The 14,829-nt window shown below is 35.2% G+C and overlaps 1 protein-coding gene across 3 annotated transcripts; it reads right to left on the bottom strand.

The window, feature by feature from the left end:
* Nucleotides 1–2,947: 2,947 nt before the first annotated feature.
* LOC113751329 (pentatricopeptide repeat-containing protein At1g22960, mitochondrial) lies at nt 2,948–9,021 on the bottom strand. 3 transcript variants are annotated; one of them, XM_027295298.1, is made up of 5 exons: nt 6,451–9,021; nt 4,703–4,808; nt 4,504–4,604; nt 4,100–4,178; nt 2,948–3,338 (listed from the first exon to the last, which is right to left on the bottom strand). In XM_027295298.1, the coding sequence occupies exon 1, from the start codon at nt 8,873–8,875 to the stop codon at nt 6,611–6,613; it is 2,265 nt and encodes a 754-aa protein (XP_027151099.1). In that variant the 5' UTR covers nt 8,876–9,021; the 3' UTR covers nt 2,948–3,338; nt 4,100–4,178; nt 4,504–4,604; nt 4,703–4,808; nt 6,451–6,610. The 3 variants fall into 3 exon arrangements, with proteins under 3 accessions (XP_027151099.1, XP_027151098.1, XP_027151100.1); XM_027295297.1 differs by having other exon boundaries at nt 2,948–3,317; XM_027295299.1 differs by having other exon boundaries at nt 2,948–3,317; nt 4,729–4,808.
* Between the last annotated feature and the right edge of the window lie 5,808 nt (nt 9,022–14,829).

Genomic DNA, 14,829 nt, shown 5'->3' with positions numbered 1-14,829 from the left:
GTTTTTTCTTTTTTTCTGTCTGGATTCCAAAAGTTTGGAAAATTGTTTCTGCTGCACTAGTGCCTTTGTAGTGCTTTGTGGGAGGAGTTGACAGAATTTTTTATTTATTTAAGAGGAACAAAAGATGGAACTTTGTAAAATTGTCTTACATATATATCAAAGGGGGAATTCTATGTCTCTTAGAAGATTGTATTTTAAGAACCAGAATGTGAGTTGAGCTATGTGCTTAGCTGTGACCGTCATTTGAGGTAGGACAAAGAGGTGAGCTCCTTTTCTAGCACTTTCCCCACAAAAACAAAAAAACAAGAAAGAAATTAGTATTTCGGTGGTTAGACTTATGAGAATATAGGATTCAAGTGATCCGTTTTTCATACTCGGAATTCCAGCATCTAGCAAGGCTACGTATTTTTGGTTGCCATGAGCTTACAAACATCTCATGAGGCCTTCCAATCTAGCAAGGCTAAGTTTCCTTAATTTTCTTTTTTGATAAACTGGCTTCGGCGACACAATCGAGAGATAAAGTAAGATGCTGCAATTTTTAACAGGTAAAGTCATGCTCAAGTTATCCCTTTCAACTTGTCAGCTTCAAAATTTTGCATGGAACAAGAGACATTTTCTGAATGATTTTCAAGATCTGCTCGGGAAGATCGATGCTTACTTGGAAAAGGGTTGTTCAATTCCTCAAACAAAGGGAAATCTATTGTCATCTTTCTAATATGTATTCTTTCTCAAAAACCTTAAAATTTTCAGCTTGTTCTAAAACAATTAATATATATATACATGTTGTTCAAAGATAAAAGAGAAATATATATATATGGAGCTTGGATTAATATAGATGTTGTTCAAGGATAAATTCTGGATATGTAAACTCCACTGTTATAACAACTGTAAGATCTTCACCAAAATATCAACATCTGACAAGAAGAGAAGTCAAGAAACATAATATTCTGAAATCTTGTTTGTGATGATATCTATTGATTGAATGTGAGCATGCAAGATTTAGATCAATATCTAAATACTCAGGATGATTTAGAAGCCTCCATTGCTTAATAATAGTGCTCCTAATACCAAACATTAGCAAAAAACCAAAAAATTTGCTGCATCATAACATTAGCAAAATCACATCTATTTAGTATAGGAGGTTAAAGGGTGGTTTTACTTTTAGAACTTGAAACAAAAGTCCCATGATTAATAGTCCAATACGAACATGGATAGGGTGCAGAATTATTACAATTTACAATCCTCCAAATTACCAGAGATTACTAGAAAAATAATTATAGTGGAATACGTAGCCTGATAATACAAAGTAGAGTCAATTATACTTAGATATAATACTCGTCCCTTTGAATTTTGGTTCTTTTACGTGTTAATCCTCGAGCACTACTCTAGTTGGTGTCCTTCATTAATGAACTAAAACGAAATTAGTTTTTATATAGCATGAGTTTTTGTCTTGAAAGTTTTTTTTTCTTTAATAATTCCAATAAAATAAAAACATGGTAGGAGCTGTACAAAAGATGGCTCAAGCACACCAAAGTAACTAACCTATTGACTTCTCTACATCAGTAGATTCGGTACAATTTCTTTTTTTTTTCCTTGGAGCTATTCAAGTTCATGAAGCATCTCCCAAGTAGCATGAAGTTCATCATAATTGTGTTTTTGTATTATTTTTAGAAAGGGTTCAAGTACAATCTAATTCATTGTAAAATACAATAGAAAATCTTTACCTATCCATCACATCACATCACTTCATATTCAAGAATTATGCAGAACACATGCTTTCACTATTAAAGCTGATATGCATCATCCAACATATTAGAGCATTCTCCACTTGAGGTTAATTACGAGGCAGGTAACTTCCAAACAGGAAAGTGAAATTTTGTATTGTAACTGTCAGGTTTGTTTGGATTTTTACCAATGTATTTATTCTGCTACCTTTGAAAGAGAATCGAATGGCTTGGAAATGCAAAATCCATAGTCAACTCTTGACTCACTCGATAACCTCGAGAAAGAAATGTTTTGCCACTCAGAAACTTAGGAGCCTTGAACTTGGTGGTTCTATGTGACTCAAGAGAAATGGCAAATGGTGGACTTTTATATGAAACGTACAAGGACTGCCTGTATTGACAAGAAAAAAAGCTTAGAAATGACAGAGAAGATAACGTGTCATTGACCAGTTTCAGGAGTTCAGTAGTGATTCTCGTTGCATATTTTCAGAACGAATTTCTTGTAACTGTCACAGTGATGAATAATAGAATACACATCCAATGCTTTTCGTTATAGAATTGTACTATCACAATCAGCAGCCAACCAATGAGTGACCAATGACTTGGCCTTCTGACAAACTTTCAAGATGAAGAATTTAAGAATTAAATGTCATGCTCGCGGAAATAACCAGATACTTTGGGCAGATGAAGACATCAAGGAAGTGCATCTTGACTTTACTTGACGAGGGAACTTTCTACTGACTTATTTAAAAGGGATCTATCAAGATAACTAAAACTTTGTTTGGATTAGGGTTTTTTTTTTTCATAAACTATTTTTGTTTGTGGAATTTACCGTAAAAAAAGTCCAAAAACACACATCTCAAAAACAAGTTATAAAAAACACAAAAAAAAAAAAAAATTCCTACCACTTCTCTTCTGTCACCCGCCACCCTTCCCCACGATCGGAAGAGAAGGGGGAGGCGAGGAGGGAGCCGGAGGAAAGAGCAGAGGGGAGGAAGAAGGAGATGGGAGAGGTAGTGGTGGCGGTGACAGTGGCCATGGAAGTGGAGGGAGGAGGGGGATGGTGGGTGGTGCTTTTTTTTAAAAAAAATAATAATAATCCCATAAAACTTTAAATTTTAAGAATACTCCAACAAACAATTATAATGAAAGTTTTTTATATACAAGGCTACAGTGTATTTCCAAAACACCCCCCAAAGATAGCTTGGCTCGACAATCTAAACTTCAAGAAAGCAACTGACAAAACAAATAAATTATAAATCCAAGAATCTGGTTCACGAGTCATACACTTCACGCAAATTGAATAATACAGCATAGGACAAAAAAACATTCTGCATCCCATCCCAGCATCTACAGTCAAAACCTAATTAACTTGCCAATCACCAAAGCAACAGGTGCTTAGCATTTTATAGGGTTCTAGGATATCAATGATAAAAAGAAAATATTCCATCCTTCCTTCTCATCAGAAACAAACTTACATCCGAGCCTTCCCTCAAACCTCCGCATAAGATCTTTGTTGCATCCAGCGTGCACTCACTGTCATATCTCTTGAGACACAGATTGGAAGTGCTAGTAGTATCAGCATCATACCTTCTGCATGAATATCAGCAAGAGCTGCATAAATTGCCAATAACTGAGCAAATAAAGCAAAATCACAAATACATAAGGCAAAGAAGCATCATCAGCTTCCATCTTTCAACCATTTGCAATTCCTCATTGCAGCCTTTGTAACATTACTGTCTCAGTCTTTTAACTTTAAAGACAAAAATATCTTAAATATAAGTAACTTTAACAAAAATGCAAAACTGAAAACTTACAGCATAGAAACATTGTTAAAGTTAACATTCATCACTTACTAAAGTTTTAAGTCCTATATTAAGTTTTGACACAAAAAATAATGGCTTGTCAAACATTCTAACAAAGAAAGTACAATGTTTAAGAAGGAAAGAACTGCAAATTGGAGATAAATAAAAAAAGACCCATCAAACAGTGAATCATTGTCATTAGTGGGTACAAGTCACCGTGCAAACACAATGAACGGTCGAGAGGGAAGTGTATAGAACATGAAAGATAAATTACAAATAACTATATCAGGAAAAATGTTCCAGGCATCATCTTCAATTCATAAATCATATAAACTTGTGTCCATATATATCTAGAGTCACATAGCGAAAGAAGCTGATGTCCAGAGTAATCATTCGGTATTCTAAATTAATTAGCCTGACAATGGCTCACATTTTCCAAAACATCTTTTCATGGTTTTAGCTGCCTGGATGCCCTAAAACCACAAATTGGGCCATAGCCTACGTAGCTTGAAGGCGTGGCAGTTACTTCTATGACCAATTAAATCGATCTGTAAAGTGCTCACAACTTACCGCATAAACACATATAGGACCTGCATAATTCTGCATCAAACATGTACACCCTTTGCAGCACCACTGGCCTTTATGTTACCTGAGAAAGGTTAGGGATGATTAATGAGGTAAATTTACTACAAGACTGAAGAAACCTGTACCAAACTGAGCACCTTTCAACATATAAAGAACAACAGAGAGAAACCCCCCAAAAGAAAAAAAGAGAGTAGCCCATCACATTCTGGCTGCATTGGAGAAGTTAAGTATTACACAAGAAGTACTGTAGAACAACGAACTTAATACATTGTGGGGAAAAAAAGAACACCAGTTTATTAGAGGTCATAGCTATGCAAACATTTTAAACATTGTACAAGCACAATTAAGCATGAAATTCGCTAACCACAGAGGTTACAAGAGAAGTTAACCTTCAGAAGTCCAGCTTTTAGCAGCCTGTTTTAAGTTGAAGTAGAGGCACTCAAACTGTCTCAGAACCAGATTGAATTCCGCTTGGCAAACAGTGCACATCCTGTCGTCAATGCGCCAGAATTATGATTTCCACAACAATGACAATTCCAAAGCATGCATTAATAAAATTTATAATTTTAGACAGAAATGGAAACTCACTATACTCTTGGAAGGAAGAAGTATACAATTTCTTCCCCAATTTCTTCAGAGCAAGCACCAACTCGCTGATTGTGCAACTATCAATGGTCAATAAACATTACGGTACCTGTACAAATTTAAGAATTTACATTCTCATTATCTAGTCAAAGTGATCTGACTTGAAAACAAAATCATTGTAGAATAACTGTCCATGGTGGACAAATGAACGAAAAAAAATATTCATCCATGTAATTTACTAGGTTATATGGGCATATATATCCAGAGAGGACTAATAAATCAATTAACAAGATTATGTTCACATAAAATACAGAGTTTCCATAAACCCTTCCAGAACTAAATATGATTTCAAGCACCTCACTCACCAGCTCTAAACCACACATTGATTCCTCTTCTTGTTCTCAAGAGAAATTATAATATTGGCAATGAACTTTACCAAGGTACCTTAACCTTCATTTCTATAGTTTACTCACCCATGGTCATGGCAAAAACATTAAGCACTTGAACCACTCTTCATGCAACTTAGTGATTAAAATTCTCAAGAATCTTCATCTTCTTCATGAATACCTTGTTTTTGACTTCTTTTCCTCCAAAATCATAATAGCTTTAACACCAATAAGCTTTCCCTATGTCAGCAACAACACACAGAAAAATTTTCTCTTTGCTTCCTATATTCTTCTAAACAGATTTGCAGGAAATAAAGTGTCTCCACTCTTGGTAGTCTCACACCTTCCTGTTGCTTATTCACCATCTCACAATTCCAATTGCATGAATCATCACTTCTATGTCAATCTGAAGACTTTTAAATTTAACTTGCACAGTTATAGTAGTAATAGAATCTGTATAGACTTAAAACATTTTCTTAGTCATGACGCAAATGTAGTTAGCTGAGATAGTTTATCCTTGATGGTGGGTCAGTTCCTTTCCTCTGAGCTCCTTCGAACTTCCAAACTCCAATAGGAATGTATGGCCTCTCTTACTTCAATATACCATTTTATGAAAATTTCAAGTCCTCCAAAATAATAGTCACTTCATACTTAAGTTTGTCAACTAATTATGATTTGAGTAGTTTCTCAAAAAAGATTTTCAACCTTTATTTGATGTTCTGGTCATCACTGAACATTTAAACATTTCCTTAAAATTCTTGATGCAAGGTAAACAATTTAACTCTACTTCCTCTAGCCCTTATTTGAGTAATCCATAACCTAGCAAGCAGGTTGGTCCTTTCACAAATAAATATTCAGATCAAGGTTTAACCCAAGCAAAGTTATGGGGCCACTCTGCTTCAGATCCAAAATCAAAGTTATGTTCAATAACAGTTATGTCAGTTATGCCAAAAGGGAAGGATAGGGAGGAAGAGAGATAACATAAGAGCAGAAACTATTTTTTGGAATAAAATAACTCTGTAATTCCTTCAAAACTTTGCTGCAATCTAAGGTTCATTCTCATGGATTTGTAAAACAGAAGACTATCAATTCTATCAGGAATGCCAGGAAACTAATACTTAGATTGATCCGAGTTAACACTATTCAAAATTGGACAAAAAAATTTTCAGAGATTCTACACAAAACTAGCTGTGTGCATCATTCTCAATTAGTGAATAGTCATTCGACTGCATATCTATCAAGTTGAAGAACCAAAATTTCAGGTGATTATGAACAAGATAACATGTATTGGTACTTGCTTCACAATGTAGAGAAGTTTTCTCAAAATCTGTGCTACAGAAAAATTCAGGGAAATGGAACTCGTACCTAGTCATTCATCCTGGAAAAGCACATAGTGCCAGGAGATATTGAATTCTTCAATCATGTACAACATCCTTAGCAATTCAGTATCCCATTCATACACCAAATCCTTAGAAGTCCAGTGTTATGCGTATGGTTATTTCAAGTCCTTTCATCAGCTCTATCTTCACTTCCCGACTACATAGTCAAGGTATTGCACCGCATATAATTTATAGTCCTTGTTTAGATCTTTTAACAAGGCACTGTGTGTGCAAGAATCAGGCTTTATTCCCATATCCAGCATTTCTATATACAATCGCAAAGCCTCCAACCAATTATCCAAGTCAATGTTCCCATTTATTAAAATGGTGTAAGTATATTTATTAGGTATTACTCCTTTTGTTTTCATTTCAGAAAAGTATGTGTAAGCCTGATCGAGCCTTCTGCATTTGCAAAGACCATTTACCAGTGCATTATATGTTATCACATTTGGCACAATCCCCTTCTCCTGCATCTCTGAGAAGTACATAAGTGCTAGTTCTAGCCTTCCCAGACCAGCATGTGCATGAATCAGTACTGTGTAAGTCACAACAGTTGGAGACAAGCCATTGCTTAACATCTCATGAAATAACTCCCGGGCTTTTCTAACACGCCCATTTTCCAAGCAAGCATGAATAATGCTTGTGTAGGTGACATGGTCAGGCACCAGGCCGTCGAATACCATCTTTTGCAACACTGCATATGCTTCATTTAAGTTCCCCATCTTACAGATCCCTCCCACAAAGACATTGTAGACTATCATATCAGGTGGGAATCCTTTTGCAAGCATCTCTTCTTGCAGAGTCCATGCCTTGGATGCATCACCAAGCTTCAATTCACTGGATATTCGAGTTGTATAGGCAAAGCGGTCAGGCTGTAAGCCTTTATGCAACATCTCATCAAAGAATTCTGCAGCCATAGACAAGCGTCCTGCCTTGCAAGAACCATTTACTAGAATCGTATAGGTATATACATCAGGGGATATACCATGATCAACCATTTCATCCTTGAGCTGCCTTGCATCCTCTAAGTTCCCAAGTTTGCATAGTCCGTCAATAATTGTGTTGTACGTAACAACTGTAGGAATAAGTTTCCTGCGTTTTAACTCATCTAACAAGAAGGTAGCAGCCCTGGCATTACCCATTCGACAATAGCCATAAATCAAAATATTGTATGACACTATATCTGGAACAAAATTCTTCTTCAACACCACAGGATACCATTGCCAGGCATCACCAACTCTTCCCTGTTTGCAAAGGCCATACATTAATGTATTATATGTAGATAGTGTAGGAGAAGCTCCTCTCATTTCCATCTCTTTAGCAAGGCCCAACGCCTCAACAAGCATTCCGTTAGCACAGTAGCTAGATATTAAAGGGTTATATGTGTAAGCCGAAACCGTCAATCCCTTGTTCAACATCTCTTGAATCAACCCTTTAGCCTGGTCAAACTGCCCTTTCTTTGATAGTCCATTAATCAACACATTATATGTAACACCATTAGGAAAACACCCTCTCCTTTGCATTTCTGAAAGAAGATCCACTGCTTCTTGCACTTGCCCTTCTCTACAATAAGAATCCAACATTGTATTATATGTAACAATCGTTGGCTTGATACCAAACTTGCCCATGATTCTGTACACCTCCCTGGCTTTCCCGATAAAACCCCTATTCCTAAGCCCTCTAAGAATCCTATTACAGTTCTTAACATCTGGCAACAACCCGTTCCTCATCATCTTATCAAAAACCAATAAACAAAGCTCAACATTCTCCTTTTTCGTGCAAACCCACAAAGCCAAATCAAGAACCTTAACAGAAACTTTCGAATTCAAATAACCGTCGATCAAAACATCCATTACACTACTCAGATTCACACTTACAACCCTTTCCACAACCCAATAAGCAGACCTCATAAAACCATGCTGTACCAAAACACCAAGAATCGTACAAAACAGAAACTCAGAATACTTGAACCCCGGTTTCCCCTCAGCCCACCTAAACAATTTGAGGGCCACTTTCGGCTTTTGTTGAATTGAATTAAGAACCCTTATTAACAGCTCAGAATCAGCATGATAATGGTCAGGAAAAATCCATAAACTATTCCCAGCAACATAAGGCTTTTCAAGAATTGTCCTCAAAATAAAATTCTGAAAATAACTATCTGAATGCTTATTAACTGAGTATATAACTGGAGACATATCTTTAAAGTTGATACTATTTAAATCTGCAGTATTACCAATAAACACAGGGGGGCAATGAGACTGATGAATTGAGGCAAAAAATAATAACTTTACCTCAACCTTTAGAAAATTCTTGGAGATGATAGATTTTGAAGCTCTGGCATAAAGGGTCATCATAAATTGGATAAAAAAGAGAACTTGCCGGATAAAAACTGAAATTAAGATTACATGCATGTGCGTAAAGAAGAAGAAAAAGATGAAGATTTGGCTTTTCAATTTAATTGGTCCAAATGAATTTTGGGTATTTGAGAAGATGAAGCCACTGATGGATTACCATTAATCTCCAGCAGCTGCATAGGGCGGCAGTTAGCGGTGGTGGATGGAAACTCTGGAAACTCGGAGCTGCTATCGGCGGGCAAGTGTGCAGCGTGGTTAAGTGAGGATTACAGAAGCTTTAGCCCGAACCCGTATTTGCCGAGAAGCTCAATGGGTCGGGTCCCTTTCTTCTATAATCTTCCCCTTGCTTTGTTGGTAACTTACTACTTTAGGAGTATTGATAATTTGCTATTGTTATCTTTTTTTGGTAAAAAAAAAAAAATCTAAGGTAATATTATTGGCACCCTAAAAAAAAAGTTTCAGGCGCTCCACCATTATTTGTTATCCCTTTTTCTATAATCCTCCTTTTGCTTTGGTTGGTAATTAAAAACTACTTTAGGGGTATTATTGTTATCTTTTGTAATTAAAAATGTTAAGGTAAATAATATATTGACACTCTAAAAAAGTTCTAGACACTCCACCCTTACTTGTTATCCCTTATTCTATAATCCTCCTTTTTGCTTTGGTTGGTTATTTGTTATTTTAGAAGTATTACTATTATCTCTTTTGATAAAAAAAAAAGTTAAGGTAAACAATATTAGCATTCTGAAAAAAATTCTAGTCTAGAATCTTTAACAACCTTAATGCCAAAATCACCTTCAAAACATATAGTTTAATGATCATTTTGTATTATGTTTATAGAGATCTCTACACGGTTGATTACAAAATTTTAATTCTTTTTAAATTTCTAAGAAAACAAACTTTAACATTGCTTAAGGTTATAAAAATTCACCTGAAAAATAATAAACAAACTCAAAAGAAATATACAACTCCAAACCACAAAATCTAGTACTTCATTCAAGAACTATTGAAAACCTCATGTGAACAGATAGTTTTAAAATCATCATTATTAAGAATTTTCTTTGTTATTATTTGTATGACAATTTAAAAATAAATTTAAGAATAGAAAAAACTAAGTAAATTAAAAATTGTTATTGATGAATAAATAAAGGCACAATTTTGTCTCTTAGAGTTTTTGGTAGGTTTTTTGTATCATTTACAATTTCTAAAAAAAAAAAACCTTTAACATTGTTTAAGTTGTAAAAATTTCACCTGAAAAATAATAAACAAACTCAAAGGTAATATACAACTCCAAACAACAAAATCCAATACTTTGTTCAAGAACTATTAAACAACTCATGTAAATACGAAAGTTTTAAAATCATCATTTTTGAGAGTTTTCTTTATTATTATTTGTACGATAATTTAAAACTAATTTAAGAGTTATTCATGTATGCATAGAGGCACAATTTTGTCTCTTAGAAATTTTGACAGGTTTTTGTGTCATTTCACTAAGTAAAAAAAAGGGTTAATTACATTTACCTCCCTGAGGTTTGACCAAATAACGAATTGATCCTTGAGATTTGATCAAATAACAAAAAGGTCCCTCAAATTGAAAGATGTATAACAGATACACCCCTCCTGTTAGTCCGTTGCCGTTGACTATTAAAATTATGGGTTAATTACATTTACCTCCCCTGAGATTTGACCAAATAATGAATCGATCCCTGAGATTTAACCAAATAACAGATTCCTCTCCTATACTAACTTCTGTCACTTATATGTAACGGAAATAGCCAAAAGTCTGAATAACCCTTATTGATTTCCTTCAAATTTTTGACCTATCGATTTTTGTGTTTTCAGAAAAAAAATTTTGGTCAACAGATAAAATTTTGAATCCAACAAATTATTAATTTATTTAACAGATAAAATTAGAGTAAATTCTGGTAGACCTTGTAACGCAAAATTTGCCATACACGTATTTTGTAATTTGGTGAAATAGTGTGACAAATTTTGGGTTACATGGGGTAATACCCATTATCTCATAAAATACCAGTGCTTTACGACTTTTCCCAATTATATGAACAAAGTACCCATTTTTTCAAAAAATAATTTATTTAAAAGATAAAGTAAAATTAAAATTTCCAGCGAATAAGAGGGTTGAAAACGTAGTATGCATTTTTTCTTTCCATAATGTACCAGCTCCTTATACTTTTTCTATATTATATAAACGAAGTACCAGCTTTCTATTGGCATTTTACTCTATTTATTAGTAACCCATTGTAAAACCAAACCAGCAGAAGGCTTTTCTACACAAAACACTTTGTCATGGCCGATTCAGTAGTCAAAGGATATTTGAGAATCTGGTAATGGTCTCATTTTTTAAAATCATGCCCGTCTCATTTTTGTGGTGGATTGAGTGAACCTTTACATTGCTTCTATAAATTTTCTTTCATCGCTCAATTGTCTGTTGTTATTGAAACCACCTTTGATTTTTTAAGTTTTCTCTAACTACAAGTTTTACAAAGAGGGTAAATATGACATTTTACTACTTCTATTTAAGTGTCTTTGACGGGATTACTTAAAAAGGAGGTACTTGTAATATTACCACACCACAGGGATTTAAAAGTAGTTTGGTCAAACCACAAGGTAGGTAGATGTAATTAACCCTTAAAAATTTGATGGAAATCAATAAGGGTTATTCAAACTTTTGGCTATTTCCGTTACATATAAGTGACAGAAATTAGTGTGGGAGAGGAATCTGTTATTTGGTCAAATTTCAGGGATCGATTCGTTATTTGGTCACATCTCAGGGGAGGTAAATGTAATTAACCCTAACAGTCAATGGCAACAAACTAACGGGAGAGGTATATCTGTTATACATCTTTTAATTTGAGTGACCTTTTTGTTATTTGGTCAAATTTCAGGAATCGATTCGTTATTTGGTCAAAACTCAGGGGAGGTAAATGTAATTAACCCTAACAGTCAACGGCAACAAACTAACGGGAGAGGTATATCTGTTATACATCTTTTAATTTGAGTGACCTTTTTGTTATTTGGTCAAATCTTAGGGATCGATTCATTATTTGGTCAAAGCTCAGGGGAGGTAAATGTAATTAACCCTAAAAAAAAAGGATGAAGTGTTTTTATTTTTTATTTTTTGAAGTGCAAATATCATACTATGCTAAAACTGAAACCTTGAAATTTGTTCGGTCATGTCATATGTGACAACAGTTCAAAATAATTGTACATACTCGAGGAACCGTTGTACAAACTTATATATAAAATGTAAAACTTGGGATATTCTTTGGTAAAGTTGTATTTATCATGGCTGAAAAATTTTGCAGTCGCTGATTTCCAAATTTGCTTTGCCAGTCCATTTTGGACCGTGCAATATTTCGGGACAACAGGCGGAATCGGGCTTTTTTTCCCCTATTCGTACAAGAACCTGCCCTCAAATTTATGCAAGCATCTGGTTCTCCTATTGTTCCTTTTCCTTCTCCTTTGCTGCAACGAAGAAAGAAATTAAGGACATAAGTTTTTAAGGGACTTGCTTTAGTTGCATGACAATGTGCATTATATCAAGGGCAATGGGATCTAGTCTACTAATTACAAAAGTCAAGGTCAGCTGATTATGGGATCTGGTCTATTAAATGCAAAAGTCAAGACAGTTGATTATGTGATCTAGTCTACTGATTACAAAAGTCAAGGGCAGCTGCTACGGTCTACTAATTGCGCTAATCAAGGGTAGCTGATTATGGTCTACTATATGAGCTGTATATTAGCATATCTGTAATTAATATATTAGATAGGTAGATATATTCTGACCAGAAGAGAAGGTACAGAGTTTTTCTATTTAAATGGAAAAGATGCACAAAAGACAGCATTTAGTCTTTGATCTAGAAAACTTGTCACATTATGTGAATATATTGCCTTGTATCATGGGAATGGAAGGAAGGACTGCTCTCATCTGGCGCAATATTATCTAAGTTTTGTGATTGTAAGCAAGGCAAAGTAGTTTCTAATATGTGGAAGTGAACAAGACTTGTGGATGTAACTCAAGAAAGCTAGTGGAACATAGTTTACAATCATTTTATCCACAATCAATTGAGATGGACAAGAAACAATCGAGAGAAGCAAAGGACAAGAAACTCGAACATCAGATGAGCTCGACTCCAGAAGTAACTAATATAAATAAAGAAATGAAAGAGAAGAAGCATTCAGGCTTACATGCAAAGTTTACATTATTTAGCAAATCATCGGGCAAAGGACTCTTTTCCTCGTTCATGTCATGTTCCAATTGGCCAGCAAAGAATGAGTGAATGGCAGATTTTGACTCCTTCCTTGGTCAAATCTTCAATCTGTATTAGCAGAGAAGTCAATTTCTCTGGCTCCATATAGTCCTTCAGGTGGGGATCCATTGAGAAAATCTTTCAGGAACCTCAGTTCCTCAAAAAGGACTTCAATCTGATAACACTTCGATTGGCTTTCATGTGCAGCAGTTCTTTAGATCATCCAGCAGAGAATCCACAGCAAGCACAGCCTGAACATCAACCTCAATAGACCTAGGATTTATTGTTTTTGAAGCTTTCAAGGCTTCCACATAAAACATTCTGATCTATGGCTCAACATGCTTTATCTTTAATAACAGATCAAAAAGCTTCACTCTCAAGTATGTTTCTTTGAATGAACTCTTCACAGAGCACAAGAAGGACAGCACCAGAGCATTTTCAACGGCAACTTGAACACGAATTAAGACACCTTTTTTCATCTTATTTTCTTCCTTTTCCGTAACTTTCAAGAAATTTGCCAGTAATCTTAGCTTCTCTTCAAGTTTTTTTTATCTCTTCCACAAGAAATCTGTTTCTGAGCTGATATTTCCGATTTTCTTGTAAAGGGATGATTAGTTCCGTCATAATTTTCTCAACTTCCATGCCCTCATAACTCATTCGAGTGTTCTGATGATACTCAAAATAATAGCCACCAAGAGAATGGATTTCTTGATCTAAAGATTTATGTTTATCAGAAAGACCCTTGTAGATTGTACCAACCAAGTTGTTAGCATCGATGTTTGTTGATTGAAGAAATTGGGTTTCAGCATATCGTACCTGATCCTCCATAGTTCGATAACAAAATTGGATGTAATAGTAATCCTGGATTTCTGGCCTCCACTTGGTAAATATTCTGATGAACCTGAACTGAAATTTAAGCTCTTCGATTTGATCCTCTGCGAAAATGTTCAAGTTCCCTTTCTTCTATAGCTCATCAAGACCCTTTAAGACAACATCAGTGGAGGTACAAGTCATGATGAGAATCAAAAGCTTCGCTAACTCAGCTCTGCAACAAGGGTCTGCATCAACTAGAAACCAAGATGGCTGGGACAAAATCCAAAAGTCGCCTGCTGCTACAATTTGTTTGTTGTACTATTTCAGATTCCTAAATGAAATAAACTAATTGCTTTGTTCTCAGCAATCAATGCTCCCCAACTACTTTAATGTCAAAACTCGAAAGTTTGACTCTCTTTTACCCTTTTTTTCTACTCTGGTTTTGCAGTTGGCGCCACTGAAGATGCCGGTGTGGCTGGACATTACCGCACGGCCGATTTTGATTTGACCCTCCAAATTTGAGGTCTAAAGTTTTAATATATACAATTTGATGTCCTAAAGGCTTTATTCCAACTGGGCATCGTATCAACTTGTCAAGCTCAATCTCTTCCCTATTGCGTTCTGAGGCGGATAGAAGGATCATAGCACACATTTTCCTCCGTATTAACACCAACAATTACAAGAGCTTTGGTTAAGTAGGAACTTGGGAAGTGTATAAACTTGCCATGTGCACGAAAAACAATGCCTTGTATGTGATGAGAAATTATTTAGTTCAACCGTTTTGCCGAGTCAATTCCAAGAGTTTATTACAAGGAAAGAGCCACAAAGTAAAAAGGAAGCGTCTAAAATTGAGTAACTTCCAGTTTGTCTATGCAAACTACCTCAAAAATAATCTACTTGATGATCTTTTTGTGCAGACCATGCAAC

The sequence above is a fragment of the Coffea eugenioides genome, chromosome 11 (assembly GCF_003713205.1).
Source record: "Coffea eugenioides isolate CCC68of chromosome 11, Ceug_1.0, whole genome shotgun sequence".
NCBI classification, from domain to species: domain Eukaryota; kingdom Viridiplantae; phylum Streptophyta; class Magnoliopsida; order Gentianales; family Rubiaceae; genus Coffea; species Coffea eugenioides.
This window is presented reverse-complemented; position numbering and strand designations above follow the sequence as displayed.

Excerpts from the sequence above, each read along its gene's own strand:
- LOC113751329 (XM_027295298.1), bottom strand. The coding sequence starts at position 8,875 with ATGCATGTAATCTTAATTTCAGTTTTTATCCGGCAAGTTCTCTTTTTT.